The 26,406-nt window shown below is 40.3% G+C and overlaps 1 protein-coding gene across 1 annotated transcript in view; it reads left to right on the forward strand.

The window, feature by feature from the left end:
* The window catches only part of DMBT1 (deleted in malignant brain tumors 1), a 165,362-nt gene that overhangs the window by 113,109 nt on the left and 25,847 nt on the right, over window positions 1-26,406 (forward strand). Inside the window, exons 18-23 of the mRNA XM_073627487.1 lie at window positions 13,432-13,464; window positions 16,686-16,715; window positions 16,964-16,993; window positions 17,082-17,235; window positions 19,920-20,122; window positions 22,493-22,513. Coding sequence (XP_073483588.1) covers window positions 13,432-13,464; window positions 16,686-16,715; window positions 16,964-16,993; window positions 17,082-17,235; window positions 19,920-20,122; window positions 22,493-22,513 — 471 coding nt within the window. The remainder of the gene's footprint in view (window positions 1-13,431; window positions 13,465-16,685; window positions 16,716-16,963; window positions 16,994-17,081; window positions 17,236-19,919; window positions 20,123-22,492; window positions 22,514-26,406) is intronic.

Here is a 26,406-nt window from a genome sequence, read left to right on the forward strand (position 1 = left end):
GTATATGATTGTTGCTTCTATAACACCTCATATATGGCATATAAAGCAGTGTCTTTTTATTGCAAGATGTAAAATTGCATCCCCCTATCTAAAACACATGGAAAGTACAAGAGTTTGAACATAGCTGAACGTGAATGATGACTAGAAATGGGGTTCAGGTTTGGGTCAGGCATGGGTTCAAGGCATTCATGGGAAATGCTGAAGTAATGCGGCCATTTACAACCGACTACCAATAATGCACATCCTGACCTTTGAACTTAGCTCAGGTGACTTAGAAGGACTAAGAATGGGGGATTTTTTACATGCCAGCCCCCTCACTGTAAAGGGATAAAATTCAAAGCTTCCAGCAACTGTTTGTGAGTGTGTGTTAGAATGGATAGGAAAAGCTGACAATGTGTTAATAGGGAGAGTTAGCTGCTGTTGTTATTTAGTGCTGTAGTATGCAACAATACTGTGAATTTGAACCCTCCCCTCCTTCCACTGTGCATAGTGCATTGACCTTAGAGTCCTTTCTATAAATATCTGTCTGTCAGCACAGCAACAACTTCTTCAGTTGCGCCCTCTTTAACTTTTTTGTTACTGCTATTTTTTTTATATCATGAGATATACACACGCACACACACGAGCGTACACACACACACACACACACTCTGGCTGCTGGGAGACACCTGCTGGTGGACACTAAAACTGCAGCTTTCCGATCAGAGCACTGCAGTGCCACCAGCAGACGAACTGGGTCCTAACAGTCGGAGAGTCTTAAAGTAAAATCTGAGACTACTTTGCTTTGGGTCAAGAGTGAGTAACAAACAGAGTGCAGGGGGTCAGGAATATGCTACACAGAGTGCAGGGGTCAGGATTACATATTGCACAGAGTACAGGGGTCAGGAGGGCGTGATAAGTGGAGTACGTGATAAGTCAGGATTATGTAGAGCTCACATTGCAGGATTGCAGATTGTCAAGAGTATGTAACACAAGTAATGCAGGGGTCAGAAATGCATAGTGCAGCGTGATGGGGTCAGGAATATGTAACATACAGGCCAGTGTACACAGCAGAACTAAACATTTCCCTCTCCTAAAACAATTTCCTCCAGTACAGAACTCCTTCTAAATCCCTCCCAGTACAGAGGGGTCTCCATCCAAATTACCTCTAGTACAGACCACCCTTCAAATACTGCTCAGTACAAACCTCTCCCCCACTACAGACCTCTCTTCTCAAGTCTAGGCTTCTTCCCCGGTATAGACCTTTCCTCCCTTGTGCAAACCTCTTCCCCTCATACAGACCTCTACCCCTGGTACATACCTTTTTTCTGCAGAAAGCCCCCCCCCCCCCCCCCCCCATACAGACCTCTATCAACAGTACAGACCACAGACCCCCAGTACAGATCTGTCTCCCTCAGTACACATATCTCTGTCCCCAAAAAACACAAAAAGACAGGCCCACCCCTGAAGTCCACTTACCAGAGCTCACATACAGCAGCAAGGCAAAGTGAGGTGAAGTCATGGGCAGTATTATGTGACACTGCAAATCAGAGCCAAGCAGGAGCTTAGGGATAGCTTCCCATAGTTCTGTACAGTCACGGTGTCTGAAGTAAGAAAGAAGCTGGAAAAGAAAAGGCTGTGCAGTCATGGCATAGGGACCTGGGGCACCCTGCAAGAGTTGCAGATGCCCTGTACTAGCAACACCCCTGCACTGTAATGTCCTGCCAGGGGCTGCATGGGACGAATCTGGGGGCTCTCATTTCATGGGGAAAGATCCTGACTAATGGTACTGCCTCTATCCTTGCGAGGTAACAAGAACCAGAGGAGGAGGGTTGTTGGAGTGCTGGAAGAGAGGAGGAGGAGGAAATGAAGCAGACCTCCAGGGGAAAGTTTCCCCCTCTAAACCCAGAGAATTAAATGTAGGTGGAGTGAGATTGTTGAGGACATTGTTTTCCACAGTGACACAGGGGACTCTGAGTCCTCTGTTGTAGGTAATTTGTGGTGAATGAGCTCTTTCATGGTGAAATGCCTTTGCAAGGATGCCCAAATTCAGGCCATAAAGAAGACCATTATTTGGTGGCCTGGATTCCCAATACATGGAGTGAATCTAATTCTACCATCCCAGAGGGAGTACAAAATGAAGCACTTAAAAGGAGGGGCTGTAAAAGAACCTCTCAGCCACATTATCTGATAGTGGCAGGATCACTTCTAATGCCACTTAACCTCAGAATCCTGAAAGAGAAGTAGCAATGGCTGCCTCAACAATGCATTTAAGATGTTTTTGCAGATGCAGCAGACAGGACCTGCTGCTGGCAACAGGCAGCGCCTTAACCATATGACTGTGGACTATTTTGGTTTCAGGGCTGATGTGGTTACTGGCTATAAAGCTTGTGTGCTGTCTGAGAGGGCCTTAAACACAGCAGGTGGTTTTGTTACAAAGAGACAAATCCACCTGTCCCCAGACATTGTTAACTGGTTCAATTAAAATGAACAAGTCATGGATCAGCAATGGTTACAAAACCCGTGCAGCTGCAGAGGGGACACACTATGTTTCCACAGCTGGGTCTTTGATGCAAAATGTGTATTATAGGTTGCAGGGTAAATGCTGCATTGCACGCTAAAGATTGCAGCCAGGGGCATTTCTAGGGTCCTAATAGACCAGGAGCACCTTTAGGCACACAGATTTAAGCAAAGTGATTAGAGATGTGCAATTTGTTTTGGTCCGAATACGAACTCAAACAAATTTTGGGTTATTCGGAGATTTGGATGTGTCTGAATCTCTGAATGAAATAGTAATGAAATTTGTTTCATCTCATTTGTAAATTTGTTTTCTAATGAATTCCAAATTTTCAGAACAAATTCAGATCAGTCGAAAAATGAACGACCAGTTCGAATTCTGTGTGAAGAATAGCTAGTTGAGGAGCGTCCTTAACAACCGATGACTCATCTGTTGTCAGCGGACTTCCCCACTGACAGCTGAAATGTAAAAAAAAGAATGACAGCAATAAAATATTACGAAAAAAAGAAGCGTGGGGTCCCCCTCAATCCATACCAGGCCCTTCGGGTCCAAAATGTAAAAATAACAAAATAAACAAAAAAAGAAAAACGGTGTGGGGCCCCCGTCAAAAAAAAAAAATATATATATATATAATATAGTATTTGCATTGATACATGTCCCCCATGGCAGTATCCAGTTCCCCATACCGTTTTTCTTTTTTTTTTTTTTTTTTGACAATCTCTTGCCTTTTAGCCCTAAAAGTGGCCAGAATTGATCATCAATATTCAATCCAAACTGGTGGAACTTTGCCAGGATTCAACCAGTGAAAATGACATTCCATGACATACAGCAACATCAGTTCTTATTTACTGTAACATTCACATCATACTAAAGGGGTAAATATAACTTTCCCTCAACATATTTTTGCTATAATTTACTTGGTTTAGCTTTGAAATTAAAAATGTTTTTCACTACAAAAATGCACTAATTGTTTATGAAGGAAGCTGTATTTCTATACATATTCAGCAATTCCCAAGTTATTTTTTTTAACTATACATAAAAAATACCACAGCCCTCCAAAATAACTAAAAAATAAGTTTGAGTAGAGAGAAAGGGAAATCCATTGCTCCTCCCTCCTCTGATCTGCTAACTCTGGATGGATGTGCAACATCTTCAGTCATCATTGAAACCTGGAAGTATTAAAAATAGATTCATTAAATAATGTATAATAGTATTTTATGTTTATTTAACTGCTTTTTTCCCCTGCATGTATGTTGAACTGGTTAGAAGTTCGGGGGATCCCTAAAAATGAGTTTACTAAGGAGGGGGCAACAATCTGCTTGCCACCACTCAGTCATGCCAAAGAGCCCAGTGCATATAAATACTAGTACTTTTTGGAATCCCTTTCAAAGCATCCCCAATGCTGGGTAGGGATTAGCTGATGATCCCCTTAAAATCTTTACCAGACCCAATGGGTCTGGTATGGATCTCCTGGAGGGGGGCTCACGCATTTTTTTTTCATGAGACTGAAAGGGTCTGGTATGTATTTTGGTGGGACTCTACACAATTTTTCATTCTTGCTGTAGGATGTGCTACAACAAAAATGACATTTACAAAGAGCAAGATATTATACAGTTTAAATTACCAGCAAATGACATTATTTGCTAGATTCTTAAAAAAAAAACAGTACACATATCCCTTCAACGGCCCCTTAAAATACATAGCAGATACAGATAGCCATACTTTATTTAAATAATAGAATAATTTCTGCATTATTTTGAATTCCTGCATTTATTATGTTATTTTTAGATCAATGATGGCTAAAAATCACAGGGTTCATTTAATACACGACAATGTCAAATCCATTGCCCAGCGGTACAATAAACAGTGTTTTCTGCTAGTGGCTGTATAGTATCAACACAGATTATGAAGGTGACAGTTAAGCTAAGCCCCATACACATGAGCCAATCTCATGGCCGGCTTCTGTTAAACGAGCATGCTGGAAAACCAGCAACCAATCGGCATCTGCGCTTGCGGGCAATGGCTGTGATCGCTGACCGGTGTGTTCCGGGGGGGGGGGGTGTAACAACAATGTTCACTGTCAGAACATAATAGCACATCTGGGGAGATCGCTGTACCAACATTGCATAGTTAGTACAGCAACCTCTCAGTTTTTTTTTTTCATTTAGCTGCTGGGCTGAACTAAAAAAAAAAAAAATAATAACATGTGTACCAGACTTTACTTTTCCCAGGGAAGGAATGGGATCTATTAAACTTTTCAAACTATTACATATGAAGTTTGATAATTTTTTTGTATCCAAAGTGTATTCATAGATATGCAAAATTTTCTCAGGAAATGTATGCTTTGTTTGCAATATTCAGCTAGTGTTCCCCTGGGGTCAAGTATCTGCAAATTTTACTATTGCTTATATTCTTGAAATATGATCATCCCGTCTTCTCCATTGAAAGGGAAAAGGCACATTTCTGTATATGCTTAGAAAAAAAGGGGGGAACAGAGGAGATACACAAGAAGTGACTCTCCTAAGCCCAAAGACAGTTACTATGGATATAGTGGGCAATGATGGGGAAAAAAGGTTGTAAAAAATAAAGTTTATTGAGGTAGTATATAAAATTTGGCAATGATTAAACCAGCAAATGTACAAATAGCAAAGATCCACCGTTCACTTATGTACGTGCCCATCAAGTGCTAGTTGCACATGACGTGCTCGTTGGCCAAAAACACTCAAAAATAACAAACAGTAACACACATATACACATATAATAAATAAAGTGCAGGCGCCTAAACTCCCACGGATGCACAAGCCTCCTATGGCAAACTGCCAAGAACAAAAATACAAGAAACCAATCTCTAATATACAAGGAGCATGTAAGTATGTCATCAGCTGCTGTAGGTGGCAACGCCTGCTCAGCCATCTCCCCCACCTGAATGGGAGACGGGGATATTTTAACAGCTTCTAAGGAGTCGGATTGCCATGTACCACGTTCCCGTGAGATATAGCGAGATATAGCAAGCCAAAGACGGCATTTTACATACATGCGGAGGAACCACGGTGAAGTAGAGTTGCTATGGAAACCTAGGAGACGCTGTCTGATCTTCATACTCCAAGAGGCGGTAACGTAACCATTTAGTCTCTGGTTTCATCCCTGCATCGCTATTAGTGTGGTTGTGCCTAGACAAATACGGACCTCGGGACAATATGCTGTGATGGTAAAGCATTTACCAATTTAAATGACTGCTTCTGAAACAGTACAATTAAGCTTTACCGGGAAACTTCCAGCAAGTCTGGGATACCTTGTGACTAGATACCTTGTGACCAGAACCTAGCGGTGACCGCAACTACTTCCTATCGTTTTAATTGTCCTCTAATACCCCATAGAGATTCCTCATATGTCTCAATGACTTTTACTGCAGGAATGGACTCCCCTTTTTTTGATATGCTTTGAACATGTGCATGTTATTTACCAATTTTTGTCAATTTATTCAGCTCACTCCCATTGCCACCTACAGCAGCTGATGACATACTTAATGGGGTCCAATTAGAGAGGTTTTTGAACCCCCCCCCCCCCCCCCGGGGGACCACGCATGCACAATGCTCCTTGTATATTAGAGATTGGTTTCTTATATTTTTGTACTTGGCAGTTTGCCATAGGAGGCTTGTGCATCCGTGGGAGTTTAGGGGCCTGCACTTTATTTGTTATATGTGTATATGTTTGTTACTGTTTGTTATTTTTGAGTGTTTTTGGCCAACGAGCACGTCATGTGCAACTAGCACTTGATGGGCACGTACGTAAGTGAACGGTGGATCTTTTCTATTTGTACATTTGCTGGTTTAATCATTGCCAAATTTTATATGCTACCTCAATAAACTTTATTTATTTTTAACAACCTTTTTTCCCATCATTGCCCACTATATCCATAGTAATTGTCTTTGGGCTTAGGAGAGTCACTTCCTTGTGTATCTCCTCTGTTCCCCCCTTTTTTTCTAAGCATGTTTTTTCTAATTACGGATATGGCCTCTAAATTAGAGGAGTGACATTGGGGAAAAGATCTCTATTCAAAATTAGGCACATATTTTTCAAAGGTGGTCCCCTTTTCCTTTGTTCTTGACATCTCTGTATATGCATATGAAAATATTTCAGAGAGAAGTGCCACAGCTGGTTTGGCAGTCATTTTGAATTCAGACAATTCTGTGGCAGTATCGATGCCATATCGGCTTTTGGCCACACACCCCTGGGAGCAGGTCAACTGTAGGAAATTAAGCTATGAGAGAGGATAATAGTAAAAATATTACAGAGCTAGCTGACTTAGTTATCATTGTCATTCTAAGCTGTAAAGCATGATTATTTTTTATGCCTAAAATCAGTAGTAATCTGGAACTATCATTCACAGAAGGAGTACTGGACAAAATAAGCTTTATCCAAAGTGTATAATATCTTAATTATATAGTACAGGACATACAGCACTGCTGGCTGCTACCTTCAGGTGATTGGACACTGGCAAAGCTTTGCTGGATATGCCATCTGTGTGTATCCCTATAACCCTGCTCCACTCTGTTAGACCTCAGTTTTTGCAGCGTCTTTGTGATGGACCTCTTCTCCCCTTCAATGAAATCATTCTGTGCCTTATTAGTTTAGTTTATTTTATATTATTCAATCAACTCCTCACTGCCTTGTGCTACAGCAATATAAGCAGTGTATCCTGATTAGTGCAATCTCAGTAAAACCTTGGGAGTCGTACCCAGACCCCACACCGAGGATGACCTGTAATATTGTGAAGTTAGCTGCAGGGTTATATACAGGTCCAGGTTTATGGTCCATCCCTATGGAATCCATACCCTGAAGAACCCTCTGGGGATATGCCCATGGTGATGGGCTCCTAAAAAGTATGAGACCAAATATCTATATTACTTGTCTTACAATTATTCTTTATTCTTTATTCTTTATCCCGAAAAGTATTTACATTAAAACTATCTGGAAACCAGGAATGTCTTTGAAAAATGATTCACTCATGGGCGGTAAAACTTTTCAAAGTTGGTGGTAAAATTCCATCATTCAGAGTGTAGTCTCAGGTAGATGACTAGGTATTACATCACGCCACATATCACGCTATTACCACCATTTCCGCCTAGAGCCCTTATAAGGTTCTTAGGCACTTCCTCCTGTCCTTTTGCCATGAGAACATTCACAGACACGATTACTCAATTTTTGCACCCTACTCCATGAGTATCCCACAGTGGAAAACCCTCAATGATAGCAATGGCAGAGACCAGGTGCAAGATAACCATGCCAAAAGCTCAGGTAAACATACGCTCTGCCAAAAGCCTGCAAAAAACTCAAACCACTCATAGTGACAATGCTTTAAAGGCAGTATCCTATTTTAACACTGGTCTTTGCATTAGATTCTAGATATGTCTCAGGTACACAACAAGTGGCCTACCTGACCCAGGAAAACTTTCTACAACTATGTCAGACTTTCCTGGACAACTTATGGCTTTAATACAGCCACCACTGTTCATAACTCAAAAGCGCCAGGCTTCTTCTCTACCCCCTCTGTCACCACTGGAGTTGGAAACTGAAATGGGCAGCACAGTGGTGTAGTGGGTAGCACTCTCACCTAGCAGTAAGAAGGGTCGCTGGTTTGAATCCCAACCATGACACTACCTGCCTGGAGTTTGCATGTTCTCCCTGTGCCTGAGTAGGTTTCCTCCGGGTACTCCGGTTTCCTCCCACACTCCAAAGACATGCTGGTAGGTTAATTGGATCCTGTTTAAATTGTCCCTAGTATGTATGATTTTGAGTTAGGGACCTTAGATTGTAAGCTCCTTGAGGGTAGGGACTGATGTGAATGTACAGTGTATATGTAAAGCGCTACGTAAATTGACGGCGCTATATAAGTACCTGAAATAAATAAATAATAATAATAAATGCTTGCTTTAATAGACACCGACATGGAAAAGAATGAAGCAGACACAGTAGCTGTGTTAGAGTAAGCTGTGAAAGATTTCTCTCCACAAGGGAGGATGCCTGTTTGGTGAGGCAAAAAGTAGAAGAATAGTACCGCGCCAATCATAAACAAACTGAGAAGCAGCTAACACTACAATCAGACAAATTGTGTACAGGTGATATAAAAATAAAGTTTAGCGCTAATGTGATATCCAAATAACCAGGGCAGTAACTCCCCTGAGGGAAAGAAGGGGGGGTTACTGTGCGTAGAACTAGCAGTAATCACTAAGTGAAACGACTAGGGTGGTGACCTACAATCTCACCCAAAAATTAAATTGGGTTAATGTTAAATAGGCTAATATGGCCTATTTTTAGGTTAGTGTAAAATAAGACAATAAAGCAAAGTGGATAAGTGTGTATGTGAATCACATTTACAAAATGACCTAAAACTACCACCTAATGTAGGTGAACATAAATTAATATTCAACTCTGACTGTGAAAAAAAAGTTGGTGAAATGAACACACAAAAATGTACAAAGTTAAATACTACTGGCATCGAAAACATATATGGAAACCAGATATGGTAATTTAATTCTCCAAATGAGTTCAACAATTGTAAAGTGATAGTCCCATAGTGCTGCATGTGCTGCTCAAACAATGGATTCAACAATTAGAAAGTGACAGTCCCATAGTGTTTCAGATGCTGCTCAAACCAAGAAGTGATGGGCCAAAGGTGAGATACTGTTCTTCCCAATGACGGTCCCCAACATAAAGAAAAGCTGAGGTACTCTTACCAGCATTGGTGGACTCACAAGCCGGGGGCGGTGAGTCATCAAAGCTTAGGCTGTCATACACACAATGACAGTGCGGATGCGGTGTGTGGGGACGAAATCCTCCTCCTCCGTTGGGGATCTGGTATCGACCCAGGTGGATGGTGAAATCTTCTAGCTTAGCCGTGTAATCGCCAAATGTAGAAAGACAAAAACAGGGAGCCTCCACATCGTGTAAATCTGGAAAATCAATTTATTGAATACATCAGAGTCATCCGATCATTGATACAGGCATGTCCAAATAGAATCTATTCCAAAAATATTAAAAGTTTTAATCAATCATATAAAAGCGTGGTAAACAGGTGGCTGGGTACAGCAAAAATGAGCCTACGCGTTTCGTCTAATAAGACTTCTGCTGGGGTATGTGCCATCTTGCCCCTACCATGCTTATATACAAATATTTTAATTTGTGGCACCAGAACAGCTGAATACACAGCGTGCAGACTGACTTCCTGGATCCACAGCGTGCGTCCCAATACAGAATCATGTGTTCGTGTATCTAGCCAATAGGCGCGGAGCGCCTAACCCACACAACCATGCCTCGATGTGACCCTCCAATCCAATGGTGCTCTCACACCTGGGCAACGTCACTGCCTCCGCAACCAACCAGATATAAGCCCGCTGGGCTAACGGCAAGACGTCAGATCCTCTGTAGCCAACCAGATACAAGTCAGCCAGGCTGACGGCGTCACGCGACCCACGTCACGTGTCGACGCCCAACGTACCTTGGGTGTGTGTCATCATCGAGAACCAGGAACCGGAACACAACAATGTCGTTGGAGCGCATATGCGTTCCAAGTGAGTCATCAGGGCAGGAAGTGCTAAAAACCGGGTTTTATTTTAGTATTTTTCGCTTCCACCATCACCAGTTGTCGCAGTTATGAAAAATTGATCTATAGACCGTAAATACACAATTTCAACTGTTCGTCTGGGAAGTCAGTGTGCCAATCCAAATTTAATCATAAAACAAAATTTCTAAAATTATAAAAGTAGCAATCGCATTAAAAATACAGGTTAGGCACTTTTGCATGGAATCCTCAGTCAATTATTGTCTTTATGAGACAAAGGGAATACCTAGCATGTCAGTAGACATTCAAGATGCTTATCTACAAATTCCCATTTATCCACCTCATCAGTGCTTCCTGCACTTTGCAGTAGTACACAAACACTTCCAATTTGTCACACTGCCATTTGGCCTATCCTCTGCACCCAGAATATTCACAAAGTTACTTGTACCCCTTCTTGCCCTCTTAAAGCGAAGGTCCACCCACCGCTGCAAAAATTAAAAGCCAGCAGCTGCACATACTGCAGCTGCTAACTTTTAATAATTGGACACTTACCTGTCCTGGAGTCCAGCAATGTCGGCAGCTGATGTTTCCATTAGCTGTCGGGTGCATGTCGCCTCCATTGTGAGTAAGGGAACCTGGCAATGAAGCCGAACCCTACTGCGCATACACGAGGCTCCGCTCTTCTCACCTATAGCCCAGTGGCCGGGGAAGAAGGAGGGAGCCCGCAGTGACATCAATAACCACGGCTGAGGCTCCCGGAAGTGGGAACAGGATACCTGTGAAAGACAGGTATCCTGCCCCCCCCTCCCCCCCAAAAGGTGCCAAATGTGGCAGCGGAGGGGGGGGAGGAGTACAACAAGTGGAAGTTCCACTGTTGGGTGGAACTCTGCTTTAAGAACTCAGGGTATTCAGATAACAGGGTACCTAGATGACATAGATGCTCTTTTTCTGAAGGGCTCAGTCCTCTTTCAACTATCTGCAAATGTTCCAATTAGTATTCAGGTACTTCACACTTTTAGTTGGTAATAAACCTTTAAAAGTCTGCCCTCCAACCTTCTACTCATCTATAATATTTAGGCCTTACTCTAGACACAGACCAGGCAAAGGACTTCCTTATAGAAAACAAATGCATCTTTCTAAGATCTTATACTTAGAACTTAAGGATCAAAGAAACATCCCTCAGTGAGATTCTCTGAGAGTTCTGGGTCTCATGATGGTCTCATTCAAAGCTGTTCTCAATTCCATTCAAAGCCTCTCCAATGTAACCTCTTGTTAGTCTGGAACAAGCATGCTCCTTCTCTCAACCTCCCTCTGTTCCTTTCTAGCCAAGAAAGGAGCTTCCTAGCTTGATGCATTTCAAATCCTGCCCTGACAAAGGGGAGGCAGTTTCTACCACACCTATTGAAGGTAAGAACACAGATTCCACCTTCAAAGGCTGTGGAGAAGTGTCCCAATCTTTCACACTTAAGGAAAGATGGTCACCCAGGGAAGCCAGCTCCCTATCAACTATCTGGTGATTAAATTAGCTCTTCACTGTACCCATTCTTCTTCAGGAACACCTAATCAGGGTACAAACAAACAATGCCACAGCTGTTTATTGCACAGGCAAAACAATGTCCAGTGATCCCTGGAGTAGACAACTGTTGGAACTTGAATTACCTCAGTCATCACTGTCTGAACCAAAGGGAATGGGCTTTTCATCCCAAAATCTTCCATCTCTTTTGTCTTGCCTGCAGATTCAACAACCAGTAGCCAGAACCAAGGATCCTCCAGCACTGGCATTGGATGCTCTGATGATTCCCTGTACTCTGTTCCAGTTGATATACACCTTTCCTACAATGTGGATTCCTGCCTCAATCACAAAATATCTCAAGAAAAGAAAAAAGTGATTCTCATTGCATTAAACTGGCCCAGAAGAACCTAGGACACAGACATACTCAAACATCTAAGAGACCATCTCTGGCTTCTTCCAGACAGGCAAGGATTTATGTCTCGGGGCCCCTTGTTTCATTCTGCTTCTCAGTCTCTGGCTTTAATGGCATGGCTGTTGAAACCCAGGTCTTAAATGACAGGAGTATCTCTAACTCTGACATTCCCATATTATGCAAAGAGAGAAAAGTCACTATTGTACCTAGAAATCCTTCTTTGCCTGGTTTGAACACAGGAACTTCAATCCCAGAGATTACTCTGTGCCTTGCATTCTGGCCTTTCTACAATCAGAACTTGACCAGAATTTGGCCTTAAATACTGTACTCTTAAGGGACAAGTTTTAGCCTTTTCCATTTTGTTCCAGAAACTTCTGGCTTTGCGATCCTTTGTTAAAACCTTTCATGCAAGGTGTTTCTTGGTATAAACCACCTTTACAGCACCATGTGTAATCTGGGGATCTTATTTTGTTTCTCTCTGCCCTGTAGAAACCAGCCTTTGCATCCATCAGGGAACTATCTTTGAAAGATTTCTGATACAAGGTGGCCTTTTAGTGACACATCTGTCACACATGTGGCTGACCTAGAAGCTCTCTCTTGTAAGTAGGCATTCTTGATCCTTCACAAGGATAAATTAGCCTTGTATTTAAGACCTACCTTTCTACCTCTGGTGGTGTCAACCTTCCACCTCAGTAAAAGCATAGTCTTTTCTTCTTTGTGCCCTGCTCTTAAGCATCCCAAAGAAATTGCTTTTCATTGTCTGGATTCTGTCAGAGTTATCAGAATTTATCTGAAAGCCACAGCTTCTATCAGAAAGGTGGATTTTCTCTTTGTCTAAGTGACTACTTGGCTGCCACCTGCTCATCAGTTTAAACTTTCTCCAAGTTCTACTAGGTGGACATCTAATCCTCTGTGAATGCGGCTTTTGGCTCCAAGGTTCTTGCAGCGGCACTCTGAGTTTGGTCCATTGACCCTTGGTATTGTTGGTCCCGCTGGTACAGTTCTGTTTGCCTTGTTGTTGTCCACACTTCTCGTTCATTGCTCTGAGATGTCCTAGGGTCTATGGATACTGTACTGTACAATTAAGATGAAAGGAGTTTTGACTTATTTGTAAATTCCATATCTTGCAGTGCAGTACTGGGAACAGGCCACCCTCCTCTCTGTTTCTATATTATTCCGTATTAGTGGCTAAAAAAGAAAATGAGGTCTCACAGAGTGGGAAAGGGTTATAGGGGTACATCTAGGGGGCGTATCCAGCAAAGCTCTGCCAGTGTTCAATCACCTGAAGGTAGCAGCCTCTAACCTAGTGGCTAGCGTCTATGAATATACCACTCATGTCCTGTACTTCACTTCAAGCTATGGAACTTTTTTTCATTTTAGTATCAGCATTGTTCTTGTATTTTCATATTTATGCATTTCACTGACTAATTATATGTTCATTCTTTTAGATTCCCAAAATGCCCTTGTAAATGGTTCCACAGGTAATATGACTGCATTCATTTTTCACTAAACAAATCTATCACAAGTAAAACAGGACTGTTTTAGGACAGAAGGAGACAAGGCAAAACATTTATTTCTGATATTCCTGATGCCATTGCCCAGTAATAAGCAAGAGAAAAGTGAGCAGGAACAAGAGATGTCACACTTAAGCCTCGTACACACGATCTGATTTTTTGATGGGAATTGCGTGATGACAGGCTGTTGGCGGAAAATCCGACCATTTGTACGCTCCTTCAGACAATTGTTGGCCAACTTTCCATGGACAAATGTTGGATGACAGGTTTATAAATTTTCCACGGACAACGGTCTGTTGTCGGATTTTTCGAGCGTGTGTACACAAGTGCGTCGGACAAAAGTCCAAAGTACAAACACGCATGCTTGGAAGCAAGGACGAGCCAGAAGTGGTCGGTCTTGTAAACTAGCATTCGTAATGGAGAATTAGCTTTGTGACGCGACAAATTATGAAGCACACATTCTCTTCTTCTTTATTGGGATAATAATGAATCTGCTTTCCTGGTGATACTGATGGAGTTCTGCCAAACCTATTTTAAAAGGTTTTTTATTTTCTAGTGGTATCAAGAATAATATTATTATGCTTGTTTTTTTTTTTTTTATTTGGGCAAGTTATCACAACACCATTATCCCACAATTTTTAAGATCAAAGATACAACTATGTTGGTGTCACTTGTCAATTTTACATTGTATTTTTTTAAATGTAACTGCCTATTCCCAAACTGTCATTTGAAGTAAAACACATAGCCAAGTATTATTCTCCACAATTTTTTTTATTGTGCATTAAAAAAAGAAAAAAAAATAAAATTAGACATGCTATCTGGCAATAGAACTTAACCAAAAAGTGCATGCTATGCATCCAAAAATATAGAAGATATACCAAATCAAATCATTATTCAACCAAAAAATAAAATAAAAGCCTCATGCATGTGTCCTGCTTCTTAATATAGTGGGTCAACTATGCCAAGAGTTGGTGAAAGCAGGGGTCCGTTATCCGGAGATAATTCCGAAAATCATCCGGATTATTCTCCTGGAGCTCCCACAGCAATGGCATATGACATAATTGGTCACGATTAATAAAGCAAACAATTTTTGGTCCAAGAAATCCTCCTCCTCCTCCTGTTCCTGGACTGGACTTGGGTCAAAGCAATAACTCCAAGGCCAATTATAAAAAAACACGTTATCTCCTCCAATTCCGCAACATGTCTGGTTAACGAACGGCCGTACAGAAACGAACTGAAAAGCACGAAATGAAAAACGCGAATCAACACTTACCAAACTTCTACTAACACAAAATTATCAGAAGGAGCCCAAAGGGTGGCGCATGACAATTGAACTTCCTCTTTATTGGCTCTTAGTACGTCTAGTACGTCACTACGTTCGAGTTTGGTGGTCGACAATTGTGTGCCATTTGTATGCAAGACAAGTTTGGGGCCAACGCCCTTCGGACAAAAGTCCACGGTTTTGTCTGTGGAAAATGTGATCGTGTGTATGAGGCTTAAGAGGAGATAGGTAGTAAGTTAGACATAGTGGCAGTATTTTGGTGCTTTACTATAACTGGTCACCGTGACTTGGGTCTACCAAATTAATGGGGTCAATACATTTAAGCTAGCAGGGTCCTAAGGAATACATTCATTATTTCAAACTTCAATAGGCTACTGAGTTCTCACAGGTCTGTGCATGGCTTTACAAGTTGTATGTTACCTTGGGGAAGCAATTTTCTTTCATTCTGTACTCTGTGTAAAATAATAAAAAATATAAATTTAATCAGTTATGTGCTCATATAAATAGTTACTGTGTACTATCTTTAAATGAAACTAGAGTAAAGTACCTAAATATATTTTAAAATAAGCCCTGCGCAATATTCAGAATAGAAAGGAGGGTTAGCACAATCAGCCAATCAGGACCTGCCACATGATCATATGTAACAAAGTGAAATTGGTGTGTTTACACAAGTACGGTGAGGCTCCATTCACATCTGTGTGTTTTTCAAAAGCATAGCAAACTGCACAGAAAATGCATGCTTTGTCGTGTGTTTCAGAATCAAGCTGCAAACGCACCAAAAAGCACAGTAAAAAATATACCATGCACCACTCCAGTTCTGGAGCTTCTTTAGGGCAATTGTTGAATGGGCTGCCCTATGTGGGACGAACGAAAATGCTCTAACTCCCTGAAAAACAGTGCATGTGAGAATGTGAGTTCCAGCTACACAGAGATGTGAATGGGGCTTGACAGCTGAGTGTCTCTATCCACTCCCTCCTATGTACTTGTACAAAGCTGACCATACACTATGCAATCTGTACCATATCTGTACAATTTTCTTTAGATTTACCAGAACTACTTTGGAATAGGATGACCCACCTATCTATCCATTCACTCTGTATCCAATCAGGCAGGAGCTTGCACTACATAGTTGATGGTAGATCTAAAAGAGATTGCACAATCAGATTGTATAGTGTATGGAGAGCCTTACAAAACCCAGGAGATACGTCCCCTGTTTTCAATATTCGAGCTTCTGCATACTCTGCCATAAAAAAGATCATTGCAAAATGAAAGCCAGGCTGGCCATACATTATACAATTTTCTTGTTCAATTTTCCATTAGATTTACCAAAACCATATAATAGGAGGTCAAACCTAAGCACTTTCAATTTGTATGCAATCAGACAGGTCCTTCCACTACATAGGTGAAGGTAAATCTAAAGGAAATTGGATAAGAACAATGTATAATGAATGGCTAGCTCAAGGTAGAAAAAAAAATTGATGCTTGTGTATTCCGTGGGAACAGTGATCTCTGAGTGCATTTAAAAAACATGTGGTAGTAATCTCCTGGAGTAGGAGGTCAGATGATGCAGGGTGTGTGCTAATAAAGTCAGCTGTGAACTACTTCCTGTGTCGTGTTCTAAGGTCTGTTTAGGAAATAATGGAGAAGTTTTTTTTATACAACAAGCACAGGCACTGATGTAAGAGCTATGTAGAATAAATAGGTTTTTTATTTCTACAAAAGAAGTACATTTATGGGATATTGGTACATAGAGGAGCTGGAATTTTAGAAACAAAAGGTGAACTTAGCCTTTAAAACATCATGTATCTCTAATATTCACATCTTAGACATTTTGTTTTATGTTTGTCTATGTAAGGAAGTATAGAGAAAGTAATGAGATTAATTTAAAATATGTATCTTTTTACAGAACGCCCAACATACCCAGGTTTGCCAACAGGTATATACATTTATTTCAATGTTTACCTTATTTGGATTCACTTATTTTATGTTTGTCTCTCCATCTGTTAATATTCATAATAATAATTATTAATGTATTTTCCTAACAGATTAATGAATAGTTCATGTATGTTCCTAAATTCCTATGCAGCATTAAATACCTATTCATTTTTTGTTTAAGAACATGTTTTATCTCTGCCATTCCATCTGGCAATGAAATACTTGATGAAATATTTATTTAATTTACAGTGAATACAACATTTCCAAGCTGGACTACACGTATGTAGTAATATTTGCATTTTTTTTTTTCATTTATTTGGAATTATAGAATACAATGCCTCTTGGTATTTTATTTTGTATATTACAGGGAATAACACCAGCTGTGGAGGTCGCATTACACAGTTTTATGGGGTCATAACCAGCCCAAATTTTCCCAACAATTACTCATCTAATAGTTTCTGCATATGGGAGATTGAGACAGCAAGAGGGTATCGTGTGGAATTGACTTTTACACATTTTCAGTAAGTGCATAATAAAAGTAGGGGAAACTTATCCTGTAATAAAATATAATTGCTAGCTTTTTTTTGAAAATGCTGGTTTTAATCTGTCCAGATTATAAAGAAATTAAAGTCAAAATGCTTAATCTGTTTACGTGCTTTAGGTCAGTAATTGAGAAATTATTGGATAAAGGAGCACATTCAAGCCAAACAAATATCATTTTCAGACGTCGGTCTACATAATTTATTCCATACATGGTTTCAGAACAAGAGATGTGTTTATTATTTAAAAGAGAAGTATGAAAGTACAAAAAAACAAACACACATACTCACCTATGTGGATGCAGCATCAGTCCGTTGCTGCAAGTGTCCCCTGCCAGCTCTAAGACTTAGAACTGAGTGATCACATAACCGCTGACTGCTCAGTTCTTGATCTTCAGTGAGCAGATAGCAGTGACTGTCAGCCACCTTCTCTCTGCTCTGCTCCTCCAGTGTTCACTGAAGTACAGGGCTGTGCAGGGAGCGGGAACAGCTGGCTCTGACGCTCAGCGGTGTGATGAGAGGCTGAGCCAGATGCAGTCAGGCATCTGGACAGATCTCAATATTATTTTTGGGATCCCTGCAGAGCCTGGACCAGCTCTTTGATGTCAGCCAACAGTGGGCTTTAGTTCTGTCGGCTGAATCTGGCTCACAGAAGTGCACTTAGTTCTGCACTACTGTGACATGAGAGGTATGGCCAAAAGAGCTTTGACCATACTTCTCCTTTGAGCAAATATAATATGGACAGTTTTTTACTTGTTAAAAAAAGCAAATGGCACTCCACACATGCACAAAGACTTACCTAGAACCTACACTGGCAATCATGAGTTTAAACCTAGTAAAAGCTGTGAAATCTGAACTGAAAATGTGCCAAGTTAGAGTGTATGTAAATGAAAAGCTTATTTTGTCAGTTTTGAATTGAGATAAAGGTTTAGACCCTCTATTGGGTATTATTCCTGTTTGTATCCCCACTGGGGAGATTCTCTGTTCTATTGCTCACCTTGCCTCTACAACAAGAGGTCACTACAAATCTTTTAATTTCCTTCACTTAAGCCTGTGTTTATACTGAGAGAGGGAATGAAATCAGCGGAACTCGCACGATTTCATTCCCGCATGTCAGTCTCGACTTCAGGGTCAATTTCAGAGACATCTGTGCAGGATTCTGCACAGATGTCTATTGAAATTGCACCCCAAAGTCGCCAAAAGTAGTACAGAAACTACTTTTGGAAATCGGTGCGGCATTGCACAGATTCAGATATAGCAATAGCCGCCGATTTGGCATGTCAAATTGCATGCTAAATCACTGAAATGCAAACCAGGGCTAAGTGTGGTTTAATTTCCTTCCGATTGTGAAATTGAAGGGAAACCTCCCAAATGGGACACAGGTTGTAAAAATCTAACCTGATAGGTGATTGAACCCTTACCTAATCCATCCAAAACAAGAAAGATATTTGGCTATGCATACACTTAAAATAAAATGTAGGTTTTCATAGTGACCTGTTTATAAACTTAGACTTTGCAATTAACTTTGTCATTTAGTCTTGCCTGGTTGAATGACTCAAGTGTATAAAAGATCAGCATGGGATATCATGATCTGAATTTTAAGACAGATAAAAATTTATTTTTTTTCCACAAATAGAGCTTTCTTTCAGTGGTATTTGATCACTGCTGTTTTTAATTTTTTACTATAAACAAAAAAAGACTGACAGTTTTGAAAAAAATATATTTTTTACTCTTTGCTATAATAAATATTCCCAAAAAAAGTTAACAAATTTCTTCATCAGTTTAGGCCATTAATGTACAGTATTCTTCTACATAATTTTGCTAAAAAAATCACAATAAGAGTATATTGATTGGTTTGCGCAAAAGTTATAGCGTCTACAAAATAAGACATTTTTATGGTATTTTTATTATCATTTTTTTTTTTTTTTTTAATAGTAATGGCAGTGATCAGTGATTTTTAGCAGGACTGCGACATTGCGGCTCACAAATCGGACACTTTTGACACTTTTTTTGGGACCAGTGACATTATTACAGTGATCAGAGCTAAAAATAGCCACTGATCATTGTATAAATTACATTGGCAGGGAAGGGGTTAACACCAGGGCGCGATCAAGGGGTTAAGTGATCCCTAGGAAGGAGTTTCTAACTGTGGAGGGAGTGGACTGACTGGGAGTAGAGAGAGATCGCTGTTCCTGATCACTAGGAAAAGGTGATCCCTCTCTCTAGTCCCCTGACAGAACGGGATCTGTTTGTTTACATTGACAGATCCCCGTCCTGGCACTCTGTGGAGTGATCGCAGGTGGCCAGCGGACATCGTGGCCAGCGGACATCGCGGCCGCTGGCCACGTGTATAGACTCCAGCGACGCACTGCAGGCGTGCGCCTCCTATAGCCATTAAAGGGACCGGCGATTCACGCAGCCGAGCCAACCTGCCACAGTATAACTGTGGCGGCTGGTCGGCAAGCAGTTAAAGTCACACTGAGGAAAGGTGCTTTCCCAGCTACTAAAAATAATATAAGTTATTTGCAACATTTTTGGAGAAAAAGATGTCGGAATGTACTTTTAAATTAACAAATCTATTCACCAAATTCCACCAGATTTATCTGGATTGTTTTGGCCTCTAGATCTGATTTAGAATTGATACGTTTTTTGTGTTTTGTTGTTAGATTAGAAACATCGAATAACTGTGTTTATGACTGGGTGAAAGTGTATGATGGACATCCCCAAAATACTACACTTTTGGCAACGCTTTGCTATCCTTCAAACTATACTTACTCCTCCTCATCTAATGTAATCAGCATTGAATTTAAAAGTGATAGTTCAATTGAAATGTCTGGATTCCGTGCTGCCTTTTCATCAGTTCTAGCAGGTAACACATTCAATTTTATTAAAATTCTGTGGAACAGTTAGCTAACAAAAGGCTTCCAAGTGAAATAATAACAGCTGTGTTCTTACCTGGAACTGTAGGAAAAAAAACGGTTTTTGTTGCCAAAATATTTAGAAACCATAGCCTGTGTAAATGTGTAATACAAAGGCACCCATCAGTGCAGCCTCATTAGTGCCGATCATTGCCGCCTCATCAGTGGCCATCAGTGCAGCCCCATCAGTGAAGGATATCAGTGCTGCCTCATTAGTGCCCATCAGTGCAGCATATCAGTGCTGCCTTATCAGAGCAGATAATCAATGCTGCCTCATCAATGCAGTGTATCAGTGCAGCTTATCAGTACCCATAAGTGCAGCCTCATCAGTGCCCATCAATGCAGCAGAGATCACAGGGAGGAATTGGGAGGATTGCCGGGCAGATCGCACAGAGCAGGGATTTCCCAGTGTGACACAGCTTGTATATGAAACGCCAGCCGCTGTCAAAGTCCTGCCTCCTGGACAGGCATTGGACCAGTGTGCTGTCTATCATAGGAGCCCGTTCAGGAGGTGGGACTTTGTTTGACAGCGGCTGGCGTTTCATATACAAGCTGGGTCACAGTGGGAGATCTCTGCTCTGTGTGATCCGGCCGGCAATCTTCCTGACAGTTTCCTGGCTGATTTCTTCTGGCAGAAGCGGTGCAGCCTTTTTTACAGGGCATCAGATGCCCTGTAAAAAAGGCTGCACCACTTCTGCCAGAAGTGATCAGCCAGGAAACTGTGAGCCCAGTCTGCCCCTGCTTCACACTCGCCCTCAACTAACTTCCACTAGCTAAATGTGAGCAGGCGAGTGGAAATTTTGAGGGCTGCTGTAATTAGCATTTTGTTTGCACAGACAATTTTGCCCCAAAAACTTGTGCAATGCTGGTAAAAAACTTACTACCACAAAAAGTACAAGGCCAATTAGCCTTATTTTAAAGTAAATGTCAAGTCAAAAAAAATTTGTTGTAGATGGATTGAGAAAGAATTAAAAATCTTTTATGGTTTTAATTGTTCTGGCTCCATAACAGAGATTGTCCCTCACTTGCTGTCCCATTGACAATAGTTTTAGACAGGAAGGTAAAGTCTACAACATAAACAGAAACATCAAGTATCCTATCCACCCCTTATCTACTATAAAAATGAGTTTTCATTTCTATCTGTGATGTTGGTGAATTCCTCTCACTTTCTGGTTAAATATTGTCAGCAGGACAGAAAGTGAAGGGAAATCTATCTATAGCAAGAGTTCCAAACCTTCTTCATTTTATCTCAAAGTAGGAAAAATGTTTTGGCTGGAATTATACTTTAAATGTATTTTTGCTTTGAACCAGCCGTTCAAACCAGGATTCAGGTAATGAATTGCATGGCTCGGTTAACTGAGGAAAAAACAAAAAAAAACAAAAATGTTATCTTGCTTGTTGCTCTTATTTTCTCTTCCTATATTTTTCTTTTTTTTTTCTTTCTTTTTTTTTTCTGTTGCTCAATTTTGTTTTTGTTGACAGCTGTTTAGCTGATTTATTCATGCATATCTATGTTGAACCATTGAATCTGTAGAGCTGTATATGGTAATAACAGTCATACTAGCTTTTTCTTTGTATTTACATAAATGCCATGTGCCTTGAGAAATGATGAAATCTGCTCTTGTGTTCTGTTGATCTCGTAAAATTAATAAAAACATTGAAAAAGAAAAACCTTCTTTGATCACATGGTTTAGAGTAAGGGTTCTAAACTCATGCACACTCTATACCAAAATGTTTTGTCTAGGGTTGGACTTTAAAGGTTAATGATTTTTCATTATTGAATAATTACCAGCAGACTAATGGTTAGAATAAAGTATGTTTCCTTTCATTGATGTATATATAACATGTCACTAAATTCATGTTGTTATCAAGGTAATTTTGTCAGAGTAAAACATAGTTGTGTTTGCCAGTTCTTAAAGTGAACTGTTCAGTAAGGGCGTTGGTGCCCACTAAACACTCTTCATGTTTGTATTTAGAGTATGAAACTTTGCCAACAATTAAGTAATTAATTTAAATCACATTGTATAGAACTTCGGCCCATCATGAAAGAGTTTATTTCTGTTTATCAAAAAAAATAATAATCAAACCCACTGTTCAATGTTCTTAAATGACAAAAAACATTAAAACATCAAGGAGGTAAATACCTTTTATAGATGTTGTATCTGACTCCTGTGTTTACATATACACCAAGATTGGTTTAACTCTAAATTGGGCAAACTAAGATGGAAATTACATTACTTTTAAATATTATTACCTAGATAGATTTCTGATTTAAGTATGAAATCTCCGGGTGTAACTTTTTTTTTTTTTAATATGTGCAGGTTATACAACACAGACTCCAGGTAATAATTTACATTCATTTACAGTAGTCATTTACATATGTATATATGAATTTTTAAAATAGAAAATATTACATATTACATTTTAAATTACATATATAGTAAGTGTAACAGAGTGCACAGACAAGTTTTTTTTTTTTTTTTTTTTTTTTTTTTTTTAGTGCCTGAAACCTGTATACCGTGCAGACCTGCTTAATATAACATAACCTATAAATAAAACAAAAGTAGGAAATGGTCATTGATTACTTGCAGTAACATGCCATTTTTACCACATATGTGTCCACTACAGTTTATTGTATTTCGGTGCAGTTCAGTTTGAACTTACATCCCTAACATACCACAATAGACCTTCATTTCAGGCCAGCACACAACCTGTGAGTTGTGGTACTCTGAAATAAAATGTGCAGGTGCCTTAATATGTCAAAATGAATAGGCTGCCTGCACTGCAAATATGTACATATGGCATAAGCTTTTCCTCCTCGACAACATGCCATTAATAATGAGCGATTCTGTCTGCCTGAATTTAAATTTATAAAAAATTGTTTTTGACAGAGTGAGCCTCTATTGCTTCTGCTGTGATCACAGTTAATCTATGCTGGTGTTACTGCTATCTTTAACCACTTCAATACAGGGCATTTATACACCCTTCCTTCCCAGACCAATTTTTAGCTTTCAGCGCTCTCACACTTTGAATACTAATTACTCAGTCATGCATCACTGTACCCAAATACATTTTTATCATTTTTTTTCATACAAATAGAGCTTTCTTTTGGTGGTATTTAATCACCACTGGGTTTTTTATTTTTTGCGGCATAAGTGAAAAAAGAGCGAAAATTTTGAAAGGAAAAAAAACTCTTTTTTTTTAATTTCTATGATAAAGTTTTGCAAATAAGTCATTTTTGTTGTATATATTTGGGCCAAAATTTATACTGCTACATCTCTTTGCTAAAAATAACCTAAATTTAGTGGATATTATTTAGTCTCTGTGAAGGTTAGAGTCTACAAGTTATGGTGCAAATCATTGAAAATTGATCACATCTGATCACACCTGATGCACTGACAGCCTATAATTTCTTGAGGCTCTGAAATGTCAGGAAAGTACAAATACCCCCCAAATGACCCCTTTTTGAAAAGTAGACAGTCAAAGGTATTTATTAAGAGGTATGGTGAATTTTTTGAAGTTGTCATTTTTTCCCACAATTCTGGAGAAAATTAAGAATTTTTTTTTCACAAAATTGTCATAATAACAAGTTATGTCTCACATACAGCATATGCATACTTCCAATTACACCCCAAAATACATTCTGCTACTCCTCCCGAGTATAGCGATACCACATGTGAGACTTTTACACACCCTGGCCACACAGAGGTCCAACATGCAGGGAGCACCGTCAGGGGTTCTAGGAGCATAAATTACACCTCTAATTTCCTAACGACCTATTAAATTTGTGAAGGCCCTGGAGCACCAGGACAGTGGAATTTCCCACAAAATGACCCCATTTATGTGATGGACTGTAACAGAAAAAAATGGAGGGGAAAAGGCAAAAGAATTCTTCAACGAGGAACCAGCAAGGTAGCAAAAATATACTTTATTATAGAAAAATAATACCACATATACACCAAACAGTGTCAAAAAGAAAAATATGACAGTAAATAAACCAAATACCACCACTAACAATAAAATAGACAACGTTGTCTAAAAACAAAAACAACATACAGATGGCCACCACTACACATACAATCACAACTAATGGGCTACTTGGACAGAAACCGTCTCATATAAAGTGACTATAAATTAGAGTTAGAGGCCAAAAGGTGAATGTATACAGCCATGGGGGATGGAAGTCCGCTGTGCACGCTGCCAATAACAGACACTGAGTATGACTAAAGTTATAGGCCACAAGGTTTGCTGATAGTAGCACTTGCAGATGAATACTCAGCCACAGCTGATAACATACATAAACCGCTGTGTAGATGCTCTGCAAAAGTACAGGAGGGAGTGTATGCCTGTGTGGATGGTGATGTATAAACACAGCGTGTTTGCTGAATCATGAAATAATAGTAAATGGATACGATCTCACCAGACCAGGAACATCAAGATGTAACAGGCATGCTGAACACTCCGATCCTCCTCGAGTTTTCTCAGGTTATGCGAGACAGCTAAATCCTTCTCTGGCCAGATGGAAGTGACTCGTAAGACTGTATAAGCGAATGCCCGCCAGGATAGTAGAAATTAGGGAGATGTTGTAGCGTACCGCCTTGATGCGGAGTAACTCCTTGATTACTTCCTGGTTCCGTACGGCAAGGCTACGACAAGGCTTCAGCGGCTTCAGTGGTATAACGAATCAGGTCCCCAGGGCTGGTGGGTGGATCTGTACGTGTGCTACGTCAAACGTGATGGCGTCATGCTGACGCGTTTCATCCGTCAAGGATTTCTTCAGAGCATGCGCCATAGCTAGGGCAGACGGCTTATATAGCCATTCCAGATAGAGACGTAGATACGTCAACTAGCGGTTGTCTAGGCAACAGCGCAACAAATAGACAGCCATTCAATCATAAGACAACAACAAATCATAATGAAACGGGCCCGTCCGTGGGTGCGGCACCGCCTCAAGATAATACAGAAATAATTAAAAAGGAAAAAGAAAAAGAAAAAAAAAAAAAAGGGAGGGGGGGAGGAAGTATTGAAAAATTTGATTAAATTAAAATGGATAAGGGAATCAAATGTAAATAAGTATATTTTGAAATAAATAAACAAGACGAGGACAAAGGGACATGAAGTATCTCCCCTAGCAACTATGGTGTAAGAAATACTGATAAGTTGCACTCATTGTTTAACCCATGTGGGGACATACTGTCAAGGGTATATATCCACATTTTTTCCTTCTGGCAGAGAATCCTGTCGAAGTCACCCCTTCTGAGGGGAAGATTTAACCTGTAGATACCCTTGACAGTAAGTCCCGTGGGATCCCCACCATGGTGATTAAGAAAATGTAGGGGGATGGGACGTTCGTCATCCTTACTGAGAATGCTCTGGACGTGTTCACTGATTCTGATCCTGAGTTTCCTTTTAGTTTTCCCCACATATTTTTTGCCACATGGGCATGTGAGCATATAGACCACTCGTGTGGTATTGCAGTTAATAAAGTTATAAATTTTAAACTGTCTCTTACCGTCAGAACCAGTGAACACGTCTGTGCGCTCCACATACCTACAGATGGTACATCTGCCGCATTTAAACATGCCTCTTAGAGGTGGAAGTTGTGTGAGCCAATTTTTACTCTGTGACCTTTGATATTCAGAATGAATCAAATGGTCCTTAAGATTCCGAGAACGTCGAGCGGTGAGAAGAGGGCGTTCCCCTACTATTTCACCAAGAGCAGGGGAGCCGGAGTGAATATGCCAATGATTACTGAGAATGGTCCTAATTTGTTCCCATTGGGAACCAAATTTGGTAATGATCCTGGGGGGCCCATATTTATCTTTGGAGGTCATGGGTTTCTTTCTAACAAGAAGTTGCTGTCGGTCAGTCTGAAGAGCTCGTTTCTTGGCTGTTCTAATAGACGCATGGGAGTAACCCCTATCCCGAAATCTACCATATAGATCCCTGGCTTCAGTGTCAAAATCCTGTTGTGTGGAGCAGTTTCTACGAATACGGAGAAACTGTCCCACAGGTATACCTCTTATTAGCGATCTTGGATGGTCACTTGTAGCCTGGAGGAGTGTGTTCGCTGCCGTGGGTTTCCTATATGTCTTGGTACTAATCTTTCCATTATCAGCAGTAAGGGTCAGATCTAGAAAGGGGAGAGAGTGCTGGTGTGCTGTGTAAGTGAGCCTAATATTCCGGTCATTGATGTTAAGTTCATCCATAAACAACACCAATTCCTGTTCTGTCC

Source organism: Aquarana catesbeiana, linkage group LG04, assembly GCF_042186555.1.
Source record: "Aquarana catesbeiana isolate 2022-GZ linkage group LG04, ASM4218655v1, whole genome shotgun sequence".
Taxonomy (NCBI): Eukaryota; Metazoa; Chordata; class Amphibia; order Anura; family Ranidae; genus Aquarana; species Aquarana catesbeiana.